Source organism: Plectropomus leopardus, chromosome 3 (assembly GCF_008729295.1).
Source record: "Plectropomus leopardus isolate mb chromosome 3, YSFRI_Pleo_2.0, whole genome shotgun sequence".
Taxonomy (NCBI): domain Eukaryota; kingdom Metazoa; phylum Chordata; class Actinopteri; order Perciformes; family Serranidae; genus Plectropomus; species Plectropomus leopardus.
Window position 1 is genome coordinate 609,692 of NC_056465.1, and position 13,148 is coordinate 622,839.

At 40.6% G+C, this 13,148-nt stretch overlaps 1 protein-coding gene across 1 annotated transcript in view; it reads right to left on the reverse strand.

The window, feature by feature from the left end:
- LOC121962420 (cadherin-2-like) overlaps positions 1-13,148 on the reverse strand; it is a 190,061-nt gene that overhangs the window by 103,396 nt on the left and 73,517 nt on the right. Inside the window, exon 3 of the mRNA XM_042512679.1 lies at positions 6,968-7,197. Coding sequence (XP_042368613.1) covers positions 6,968-7,197 — 230 coding nt within the window. The remainder of the gene's footprint in view (positions 1-6,967; positions 7,198-13,148) is intronic.

Consider the following 13,148-nt stretch of genomic DNA (forward strand, 5'->3'; position numbering starts at 1 on the left):
TATATTGTGACCACCCCAAGGCACAGCTGTGTTGTAATGATGCTGTTTTACTAGCATCTTGATATGCCACACCTGTCAGGTGGATGGTTTATCCTGGAAAAAGAAAAGTGTTCATTTACACAGATAATAACAAATTTGCAACCAAAATTCAAGAGAAATGTATCTCTGGTGAAAAATGGGAGCAAAAAAAAAATTGGTGTGATAAAATGTTTGGTCATTGCACTAAAATATGATATGATACGATGTAATGTGATGTGATATGAAATATAGATTACATCATCAGGGGAATTTTATATCTGAGAAAAAATTGAGAACTATGGTATATTTAGCACTTCACAAAAATGGGAGGGCTTTGTGGTTAGCACTGTTGCCTCACAGCGAGAGGGTCCCTGGTTCGAATCCCGTTTGTATCGGGGTTCGGTCCGGGCGGGGGCCCTTCTGTGTGGAGTTTGCATGTTCTCCCCGTGTCTCTCCCCGTTCTCTCCGGGGTCTCCGGCTTCCTCCCACAGTCCAAAGACATGCAGCTCAGGTTGATTGGTGACTCTAAATTACCCTTAGGTGTGACTGTGAGTATGTATGGTTGTTCGTCTATATGTATCGGCCCTGCGATAGTCTGGCGACCTATCCAGGGTGTACCCCGCCTTCCGCCCGATGACAGCCCACCCGCGACCCTTATGAGGACAAGCGGCTGACTGACTGACAAAAATGGGAAGTCAACTAGAGAATAAACACTTTATCTAAGGTGTTGCTACAGGGTGAGCATGTCTGATTTGTCAAGCAAAGACTGACTGTACTGACATGACTGGCTGCTCCTCATGAGTTTTCCTTATGAAGGATTGTTGACAGCTTCTTTCACTCTTGGTGATTCTCCTCCTCGCTGACAGCAGTCAGCAATGCTGATAGCAGCCAGCTGTTTCTGGGCTGTGTTTAAAGGAATAGCTAATCAAGGTCAGTGTCTTGTCTAAATGCATGCAGAGGGCCTTATTATCGCTTTTGTACATAAAACAAACTAACAGATGGCTGTTTGATTTGCTTTGTCTTTGCAATCAGCACTTGGCCAACCTCAGATGCCTGCTGGGCTGGAAAAGCTGATTTTATATCTGTACATAGTTCATTCAGCATTACTGAAGCCTAGAGGCAAGTAACAGCCCATCATGCTCACATTGTTTTATAACAAAAATGTCAAAAATTACAGTTCTCTCTCACAAAGGTTTCATACATACAAGGCTTCCTCAGACTCGGGTCCAGGTATGTGTTAACAGTGTCAGGTTTTTTATTGGTTAATGAACTTGTGATTATTCAAATAAATCATGACTCAGAGACAGCAGGGACAGTCAGAGTTGAGTACTTTGGAATTAAGAGAACTTTAATGAGTAAAATAATCCCTTAAACTTTGCAATATATATAATAAATAGGCTATTAATTATTTCATAAAATATCAAAAAGGGAAAAATGTCCATCACATAGCTTATGTGCCACACCCAATGGATTTTAAGTCTGACCAACAATTTAAGGTATTCAATAAAATCCATGTCTGAGTCATGTCTGTAAAGATAGGGATCATAATGATATAGTTTTCTTATGTTAATAACCAACAACTCAGACAAAAGGAAGCCCTTTCTGTATCCCGCAGTAGAGCTGAACAAGCAAATACACATTTATCAAGATGAAGACTGATGACACTTTTAGAACCAAGTGGGTCAGCTCCAAACCCCTAGGAGCAGCCTTGAAGCAATTTTTAGATAGCGGTCAAAAGTGGAATTACCATACCATGCCGTGGGGCCCAGAAATACTTTTTCCTACAGATACTGGGAAAGAGACATCTGTAAATCAGTTGATACATATTTGTGATCATCAAAACCACTGCAAAATGATTCATGTCACTCTCAAGATTTAATGCATTTACTTCTATAACATTTGGAAAGTCTATAAAAGCCACAAGATAGAATTATTTAATCATGCTTCAAGCTAGCAGAGTGCTAAACCGATAGCTACAGCATATAGCACACTCACTCAGGATTTCAAGGCTGCAACAGTTGCTGTCCATTTTCTGACACTGCAAGATCCCCAGTCTTTGCAAAATCTCTATGTATATTTTTGCGTGTATTCATAACCATTATGAATGCATTATAATTCACTATAAATGCCTTCATAATGCATTATAGATGTGGTTTTCATAGAAAGTGTTACCACATTTGCTCCATCACTTTAACTGGCTAGTGGGCTAATAGTGCATCCCATAATGCATTTTGCCTTTCCCATGTGTATTTCAGTTAATCAAGGATGAAATACATCAGTCGCATGTATCATTTGTTCTTTTCATATTCAGTTGAGAATCCAAAATCAGAATATGGAAAAATGATTTGTTATTTTGTTATTGGTTTTTTAATCAGAAACAAAAAAAACAAAACAAATTGTGCTTCGTATTTTCTATTTTATGCACAGATCACAAAAAAGAAATGAAAAAAAATGTGCCACAGACATTAAATTTAAATATATCAATTTTTCTTATCTGTGTGACCCAGAAGTTAACTTCCTTGTGTTTTTTGATGCAGTGTTTATAATAATAACAATAATAATAATTTTCATTTGTTTAGCACCTTTAATACAAGAAATGCAGCCCAATGTTCTTAACAAGAAAGAAATTAAATGCACCAAGTGCACCACATTAGAACACATAAAAGACAGAAATACCTGCATGTAAAAATAAAATAAAATCAGAACAGAATAAATAGAAAGCATCTTCAGATGAAAAACTACCTTTTCTAGTGTCTTACTAATGAAGGGGAGGTTGGAAATTGGGTTTCTTTAGTAAGGGTTTTACGACAGCTGTCTTGAAGGCATCTTGAAAGATGTCTGTTTGTAGAGACATATTTATAAACTTCAGAATGTTCAGCTGTAATGCTGGCATTGAAAAACAATGCAAGTTCTTGACAGTCTGATGCAGAGAACTGTGGTGGAGTTGGGGCGGTGTTGAGGAGCAGGTTGTGTTGGTTTTGTGCTGTTTAGAGTGCTTGTGGCTGTGTGTCTGTGTGCTTGGTGCGTCTCTTCCTCTTCTGCTGTGTTTCAGGGGCTGGGCATGGCTTTCGGCATGCTTCCTCACCTGCTTCTCATTGGCAATCAACACTATACTGCATATATACCTTGGCATCTCCATTGTTCGGTGCCAGATTGTCTTTCCACCTCACTGGTGGTATATCGGCCGACTCTTATGAGTATTGATTCCTGTGCTTCTAGAAATCTCTGCTACCCTTGCTTATCGTGTTTTTTTTTTTTTTTGCCACCTCAGAGCTCCAGCGGGTCGCCGTCCAGCCCCCACCGCCTTTGTGTTCGGAACCTCATCACTCACCTTCACAGACCAGCACCACTCCACCAGCTCCACCATTTCCTCCCCCTTTACCAGTCCTCACCACCTACCTCGCTTCACCATCCCTCCAGCCACCCCTGCCTCCTCCGCCATCTCAATTTACGGATCGCTTCCCCCAACTCCCACTCCCTTCATTCATTCATAAATCACATTAAATCATTGTTGTAAGATTTCATCCCCTGTATGTGTTTGGTCTTGGGTCCTCCTCTCGTTTCTGGTACCCTGTACCGCCACACTGGTCAATAGTGGAGAATAATATTCCAGAGTTTCCAGAATTCTCTATAATAATCTGGGAAAAGTAATCTTTTTTGCAAGAGACGGATTGTGTATTGTAGGCAGTTATGCTTTTTTTGACTACATTACAGTGAACTGTGAACCTAGTTTTCCTCCATTTCCTTTCCACTGCTCAACAGATTGTCTTAGCCTCATTTATAGTTACTGTTTAACCATGGGCATATTCTGTCAGTTGGCCTCTTTTTAACCTTCAGTGGAACAACAGTATTGAGAGCAGATGACAAGGTACTGTTGAAAATCTGAACCATGTCATTTAAAGGGCAGTCATAGCTGTCTGATTCAAATGATTTCATAATATCACAGAACTTAACTTCAGCCTGGCCATCTACGAATCTCTTTTTAACAAAAAATTCCCTAGTATTAGTATTTGTTAAGATGAAGTTAGCATCAAAGAGGACACGGTGGTGATCAGAAACAGGTAATTCTAATCCGGAAACATTGTTAATGTTTAACCCTGTTTTTATTATTAAGTCTAGAACGTTGCCATGCTGATGAGATCATGCTGATGGTAACACAGGCATATTTTACATGTTAAGTCAGTCAAAGCTGTCCAGCAAATTTATGAGCGCCAATGCTTTTGAGTCATAGTCTTCGTTGACATGAATATTCAGGTCTCCATTCAGGATCATATCAAGTGACACTAAGAGAGATCAGCTCTGAGAATTCTGGTACAAACAACAATGAATTTGTCCTTGTGCCCTATACTATGTAATGATAAGAAGTGACAATTCTGATTTGAAGATATTCAAATTATGTAAATTCACCTAGATCAATTTCATTACACACAAACTCTGTAGGAAAAATGGCAGCAATCCCTCCTCCTGTCCTGTTTTTGTCTGACTGACTGATAACACTTACAATTTGGAGGACAAGCCTCGATCAGCATTGCTACACCCAAAGCACTGTTTAGCCAGGTTTCAACTAAAAACATAAAATGCTAATTCCCTTTGATGATGAGATCATTAACAAAAAAATGATTCGTTAGACAATGATCTGACATTAACAAGAGCCGATTTCAATTGTAGGGATTCAGTGACAGGAGAGAGTACTGCTTGTGGCACAACACTGACAAATGTAAGATTAATGAAACAGGTGCAAGATGGTCTGTGAATGCTGCGATGTGCTAAGATCACTGATATGTTCAATAAAGTGGCATGGGGTCTGTCTCATCTCTGACAGACACCTGAGTGATGACGGCTGTAGCTTTTGTTTAAGAGTGCATCAATTTCATGATTAGAACATGATTAGAATGCAGGTGTCACCTTCAAGTGGGGGGGTGGAGGTTGGGGACAAGGTAGGGAGGGTTGATGTTGGCTCCCCAGTAAGTGTGGTGGAGGGCAGGAGGTGGGTTGTTGGATCCCTGATTGCGAGAGGGACATCCTCTGAATCCTCTGGTCCGGACAAGTCAGTAAGTGGTCTGTGCCGTCTTAATCCTTAAGCCGAAGAAATTACGGAGATCGCATTCCCCAATAAATATACTCTATTATTGATTTTGCAGATACTGTAATTGTTGCACTGTGTGTTGCTGTTGTATTTACTACTTAATACTTATATTAATACATACTTATTATTTAATACTGTTTATGAACCAGTAAATCTATAGGTCCCTGTGGTCAGGACATGGTCCTATCTGACGCAACCTATGTATACATATATATACATATACATACATACCTACGCACACACACACACACACACACATCCACCGCACACCTCCTCTGTTTTATCAAACCGGATTGTCTATTACTCTCTATCTACCTATAGACCATATAGCAAACCCATCTGCAGTCCTCACTATATGTCTACAGATAGATAGATAGATAGATAGATAGATAGGGAGAGAGAGCATATGAATATTAAGTATAATGTTTCTAAATACGAATGGGTGGTCAGTGGCATGGTCCCTGTGGTCCGGACCAGCTGTTCAGTGGTCTGTACATGGTCCTAATCCACCGCACACCTCCTCTGTTTTATCAAACCGGATTGTCTATTACTCTCTATCTACCTATAGACCATATAGCAAACCCATCTGCAGTCCTCACTATATGGTCACTATATCAACCATTCAAATAATATACATTTTATTGTCCCCACGGGGCAATTTCTGTTGGGCCAAAGTATATATCGCCTATAAGAGCAAAGCACAGGCTGATTAGGACCATGAGTCATAGCGGGACCATTTAACAAAGCGGTCATCTGCTGGACAGGCGCAGCTGGTCCAGACCACTATATATCTCCATACTGTATATAAATTCATACTGTATGTATATATGACCACTGAACAGCTGGTCTGCACCAGAAGGACCACACCACTGACCACTGCTTCGTACTACAAGGCGTTACATTTTATTGTGGTGTTGATTTGTTTCAGTCAGTAAATAATAAAATTAATGGACTGACACCTGAAAAAGTAAACCACGGTGCCAAAGGAGAGAGAACTGAGAAGAGGAGATAAGACAGAAGAGCTGTGTGGTAAAATAGGACCATTTAACAGCTGGTCTGGACCACAGGGACCATATGGACTGACTGGTCCATGTTTATAAACAGTTAAATAAAACAGCAACACTCAGTGCCACAATTACAGTATCTGCAAAATCAATAGTAGAGTATATTTATTAGCGAAAGCAATCTCTGACGTTTCTTGGGCTAACACACCCATAAAAGGGATTAAGTGGATTAGGACCACAAGCGTTAGCGCCCCTAGTTGTAATAACCAGTGGTCTGTGCTATTGGTCCATGGTCAGTGAGCAGAGCACTGAATTGGTTACAACCCCCTCTCCCAGTGCAGCCATGGTGTTTAAACAAAATCTCTTAGTTGTTCTTCGCCTAACATACATGGCCACTGCATCAAAAAACATACAAAAAAGAACAAACAAACGACAAAGTTAACTTCCGGGTCACACAGATAGGACAACTTAAATATTAAAATCAAATTTGGCCCGTGGCCCATTTTTTTCATTTCTGTTTGGGATCTGAGCATAAAATCGAAACTGCGAATAACAAACTGTTATTTGTTTTTTTTTTTTGTTTCTAATAAACGAATAACAAAATAACAAATTGTTTTTTCATAATACAATTTGCATTCTCAATTGAATATTCTAAGAACAAATGATACACAGATTGAAAATGATGACACAATTAAAAAAATGGTTGGCCTTTGCTGGCCCACACGGCTAATCAACTCGCCCAGTATAAACTGTTTCTCGCCCCTGGTCCACACAAATAAAGAAACATGGCACCCTGTGTACCATGTGAAAACTGCAGTTGGGTCTACATGGAAGCCCCTCACTACTTCTGCTGTTTTACCTGTTCAGGACTTTTGCTGTTGCCATTTGGGCGGGTTTGAAGGTGCACTCTGGTCTTCCAGGCGTGTTTGGACTGTAAGTCTCTGGCATAGACCCTTTGCACAGCTGTTGCCTTGCCCATCAGGCTGAAGTGGCGCAGGGTGTAGACCACACCGTCCTCACTCACTCTGAAATCAGACGAATCTCCAATGTCGAACGACACCTTCCCTCGACCGCAGTCCACGAAGCTCACTAACAGACAGATGGAGACAGACATTAGACTGAGTAAAAAAAAGCTCTGTGGACTGTATTGTGGGTACATGTTTAAATATTGTCATTTATTTTCCTAAAGATGTCATCAGGAAGTAACACATATAAAACACGTTAAGGTCATTTTCAGGAACGTGAATATTAAAGGATGAAAAGAAAATCAAGAATATTCCCATAGAACATGCTGCATTTGGTCTGAATTATTTAACAAAACATGAAAGGCAGATTGGGCCACACGGTGTTGAATAGGATTGAGGTCAGGGCTCTGTACAGGCCACTCAACTACTACATGCAACTGGTAAAACCATATCTGTATGGACATATGCACAGGGGCATTGTCATGTTGTTACAGGGACTTTCACAAACTGTTTATGCAAAGTCAAAGGCACTATCATGCCAAAAATGACATTAAATGTTGTTGGATTAACACTGGTCTGCTTTAGATCTTTGAAGGTGTGGTATGCACAACAGGTAAAATGTTTGGCTGATTCTCCTTGTTGACTGCCATCAGCCTCTCAGCAAATGAGATGACATTTACAGATGGCTGATTACTATTTTTTTGTTGTTGTGTCATATCAATTTTGTGCAGGCTTAATAGCAAGGCTCAAAATAATGTAATCCTGGTAACAATAGAAAATGGGTTTGGGATGGACAGAGATCTTCACTGAGACACTGCCAAGAGGAAAGGACACAGTGAAGTCATTACTGATGCACCAGGGGATGTGCACTGTTGTTCCTCTGATAATGATTCTTTCTGAACATCAGATCCCTGTTGACATCAGCAGGAGGAGAGCTAGTTAATATTGGTTGTTAGCTGTTAGCAGCCAGGGGCCAGAAGTACCAGCTGATGGAGGTTACATTGAGTTACATTATCAAGCTGTCTTCCATAAAAATTAGTATAGGGCAAAGGTAAATTGTGATCATGATATGTCCAAAGGTAATCTCTAAAATGTGGTTTTTGGCAGAAGACCAAATACAGCAGTTTGAAGGAGAAATGTGTTGATGTTTTCACAGCAATATAAAAGTTATTATTCGAGAGGGAATTATGATACATTTTATATAAGAAAAGGTTCATAAATGTATATTTATAAAACAACCATGGGTGACTGACTTTAAAATTGCATTTGTGCTCATTCAAAGATAGTGGAATAGAGGATGGAATGACAAGACAGTTTGAAACAGTTTCATTTTTCAAGTGAAAAAAATTCTTTGAGGGCATATAAATAAAAACAGAAACAACATACACAACAACAACATAAGCATCAACATGAGTAGTGGTACTGGCCCAGAATTTCACAATGGGTTCGTCTCAACTGAAGATGTTTTACTTCTTTTTAAAGTCTGCATGGAGGGGAGTCCTAGGCATTGAACCGATGTGTTTTGGACTGCCTTCAGCCCAGCATGAGTTACCCTGTCATTAATTCAAAATGGGCACTGAGGGGCACAGAGCAAAACAACCCAGTCCATTAAAAAAGTTGAAAAAAATAATAATATTTTTTTTTTTTTTAAATGTCTGAGAGTCTACACCAGTGAGGTATGAATTCTTCTAAATGATACTTCAGAGGTATAAGAATCTAATGCAAGTTCAGTTGCATTTGATTGAGCTTTTCTTGATACATAGGGATTTTCACTGGAACTCAGGGGCCATATCCAGACCATGAAAATAGCCTTGATAGGTGAAGCAAGGTGAAGTCTTTTTTGTTTGTTTTTTTTTTTTGCTTTAGTTGGATATGTCAGAATATGTCACATTAAACACTTTAAGTGATGCCAGGCTGTTTTTGCTACTGAGGTAAGGCAAGGAAAAGTAGCTGACTTACTAACTGATGAAGTTGAAATATTGCCTTTTTAATGACAAGAACAAATTAACTGTGTGGAGATTATTTTTCTAATAAAATATAATCTTTGTTTTTAATTATCATGTGTTTAGTGTCCTAAAAAATCTGTTTATTAGAAGCTCTGTTTTAAAACTGGCTGAAATAGAAAGTATAGAACAATAAAATTATTCTACAGGCCTATAAAAATATGTAGGCTACCCTTTTTTCTTTAACCTGTCACTTACATCACTCTTTAAAAATACCACATATGCAGAATTTTGGGCAGGAAAGTTTGCAAAATGATGCTCAAATAACTCAATCCTGTCTGATGAAAATATTCTAGATGCCTTATCTATCATGAAATCAACAGATAAAGAATACACATATATATGTGAAGCTGTCATACTATGCAGGAATGAAAAGGGTTTTTTTTTTCTCTCTTTAGAGCTGCTTAAAGATACGTTTAAGGGATAGACAACTTTTCAGGGGTGGAAGCAAAAAAAAGTGGATGCTGGAGTAACAGAGGGAGTAAAAAAAAATAGTGTAAAACCTGACTTGCTTTGAGATGAATATTAGAGGAAAGATCGATGGACCTGGTCAGAGGGAGTTTAGCCTGTTTGTAATTTCCAAAGCTAGAGATGGGATTTAAAGAAGTGAAATCCATAAATGGGCAGAAATGGGACCAGCTTTCAGCAGGAATGGCAGGATTTTCTTTCCCTGCAATTTTCTCTTATTTGCTTGCCAAGTACAGCCTACCTGCAGAGAGAAATGGCTTTTGTGATGCCTGGAGGAAGGTACACAGCACTATGACTGCATTTCACCAGAAATCATTGCAAGTCTGTCTGTGGTGTGATTTGAGCAGACACAGCACACTCATGCAGAATAAAGCAGTCAGCAGCAAATGTCAGCTCACAGTCAGTGAGTGCATCCAGATTGGCTGCTTCCACCTCAGCTGGAGGAAAGCAAGGGAGAGGCTGTCTCTTGGTTTCTGTCCAACTGCTTCTTGTGCTGGAGTACCAAACCAAAGAAGGATGGAAACTTAGAATTTGATGAGATTTACGTCTAATGTTTTCTCATAACTTTCTGTTATAAGAAAATTACAATTAACACCATGCAGTTAGAAGTCTCTGTGCACCAATCGAGTTGCACAGTTTACATCCATGTCTGTGACTACATGGATACTTCATACACATCTTCAGTATCTGACCAAATGTCTCCCCTTCTGCTTCTTGACTTATGACATTACCTAATAGCCAAAAATGGTGTTTTTGCAGAACATTATGTCACTGTTGACGTGTGTACCTAGAAATTCCGTTAAGGTAATCTTGAGATATTGCTTTCATAAAAATGAAATATAAGAAAGGTCACTGTGACTGGCCTTTGACCTTTGACCACCAAAATCCATTTAGTTCATCCTTGAGTCCAAGTGAACCTTTGTATCAAATTCGAGGAAGACAGATGGATGGACACTTAAAAACATAATCCGTTTGTGGAGGCATGAAAATCAGTGAAGTCGACTCCAGATGCACCAAACATTCTTAACCATCCAAATCTGCTCTTACCCAGATGTTTACAGAGCATAAGTAACCTATGAGCATAGTAATGCCCCCCTTAACATTATACAGGTGTTGTGCGCAAATAGTCTGGCACATGTCCATGAACTGGAAAGATACATTGGGGCTGTGGTCGTCCTCTAATCAGAAGGTCAGGGTTCAATCCTCAGCTCCTCTGGGCACGGCCAGATTAGCCAATGGGCCTTATGGGCACAGGCCCAGGGGTCCACGGGCATCTGGGGCCCAACCAGACAGCAGCACCGCTGGTCATACCCGCTATATTTGAAACAAGCGGTCACTGCAGTCAGCGCAGCGGTAGTGAAATGTGTTTCTCTTCTACTGAACTTATTTGGTCCTTATCCGTCTGCATCACTGACATTGACACCATATATAACCAATAACAAACACCCTTGTTTTTTTAATTACTCAAGTGCAAGTGTGGAAACCAATGGCAGCAGCCAGCTCCGCCTCCGCCCCCACCCCGCTGTCCTTGAATGACAGTGCTGAACTCACCTGGTCGTGGGAAAATAGTCGGCGGAAAAGATGAGTGAAAGAAGCAGTTGCAGTAAGCGAAAACGTAAACGAGAAAGGGAGGAGAAGGAGGCAGCACTTTTGAGAAGTGTACCATCCATCCAAACTTTCTTCAAACGGAGCGAGTAACATCATCAAGAGGAAGATGACACTGTGGAGGAGGAGGTTAGTCTGCAAGCTAAGGCGGAGGTCGAGGAAGATGAGCCTGTTGCTAGCTGCAGTCACAGCACCGGTGATAGCCAGCCTGACATCCCAAGTACATCAAGTAGTCACACCAGCGGCGGCAGCTCGGATGAGTGGATGTACCAGGTTTCGGATCCGGCATTGTTTCGTGAAATAAACAAAAATGCTCGCGCTGTGCTAATCGATCGTGGACCTGCTGCATTTCATAATAGAATGAGCAAATACCCGGCCTCAACTCGTGATGGTGGATTGGGCGGTAAAGTGCGCTCCCTCACTAATGATCTGGTCTACTGCCGTCTACCAAATGGGGAAAGGGTTTCTCGTGACTGGATGACATATTCACCATCTACAGGTAACATTTACTGTTTTGCCTGCATGCTCTTTTCAACAAAGAAACATCAGTTTGTTAGTGGCTTCTCTGACTGGAAGCACCCTGAACATGTGCGGAAGCATGAGAAAAGCACAGAGCACTGTAGCTGTATGCTAGCATTGCTTCGGCGGTCATCTGTCAGCGGGAGCGGGACTGTGAACGCTCAACTAGTGCAGCAACTGCAGGGTGAGAAGCGCTACTGGCGCGAGGTGTTGAAACGTGTTGTAGCTGTCATTCAGTTTTTAAGTGAAAGGGGGTTGCCTTTTCGTGGTGATGATGAAGTTATTGGATCACCACACAATGGCAACTTTCTTGGCATTCTGGAGGTAATTTCCCAGTTTGATCCTTTCCTGGCTGAACACATGAATAAATATGGTCAAAAAGGAAGAGGAAACACATCCTATCTTTCATCCACTATATATGAGGAGTTGATAAAGCAAATGGGTGACAAAGTGAAAGCTACCATAGCTGCAGAGATACAGCACGCCAAGTATTTTTCTGTGATTGTGGACTCCACTCCCGATCTGTCACATACTGACCAACTGACCTTCATTTTTCGATTTGTGAATGAAGAAGGAAAAAAAAATAAGGCGATTTGTTGGCTTTGTGCCAATTCAGAATCACACAGGAGAGAGCTTGGCCAATACTGTAATGGCTATGGTTGACAGCTTAGGCTTAGACCTTGCAAATTGCAGAGGCCAGGCATATGATAATGCAAGTAACATGTCTGGGTGTTATAATGGACTGCAGGCTCACTTAAAGAATAAGAATCCCTTAATCCATTATATACCCTGTGCAGCACATTCTCTGAATTTGGTGGGTGTCAACAGTATTGAAGGCAGTTGTCAAAATGCAACTGATTTTTTTGACCTCATGCAGTCCCTATATGCCTTTTGTGCAGGTTCTACTCAAAGATGGAACAGGTTCTTTAATAATGCAGACATCAAGGTTGACATGACATTGAAATCCCAATCATCAACAGATGCATCTAGGGCACTTTGTAGGAATTATGCACAAATAAGGGATGTCCTTCAGAGCATTTCATCAGATGTGGGAGAAAAACATGACACACGCAATGAGGCAGCAGCACTGTGCTCAAAATTTGGCAGTCTTGATATGTCATTTATGGCAGTGTTTTGGGACAGTGTCTTAAGCAGATTTAAAGTAACAAGTGAACGACTGCAAAAAGATGACCTGGATTTGATGACAGCAATTTGTCTCTTGGAATCTTTGGATCATGGGTTGGGTCACTGCGAAACCAGTTTGATCATTTTGAAAGGGCTGCCATGAGTGTTCCTGGTGTGTGCCAGTGATATCAGGATGAAATACAGAGGGTCAAGAGGCGCAAATCACTTCCTGATGAATCAACAGAGCATGAGGTGACACTGAAAGGCCGCGACCGATATAGAATAGAGACGTTCAATGTCATCATTGACAAACTAAGCAGCTGCTTAGCCCACAGAACAGAGGCATACAGAAACA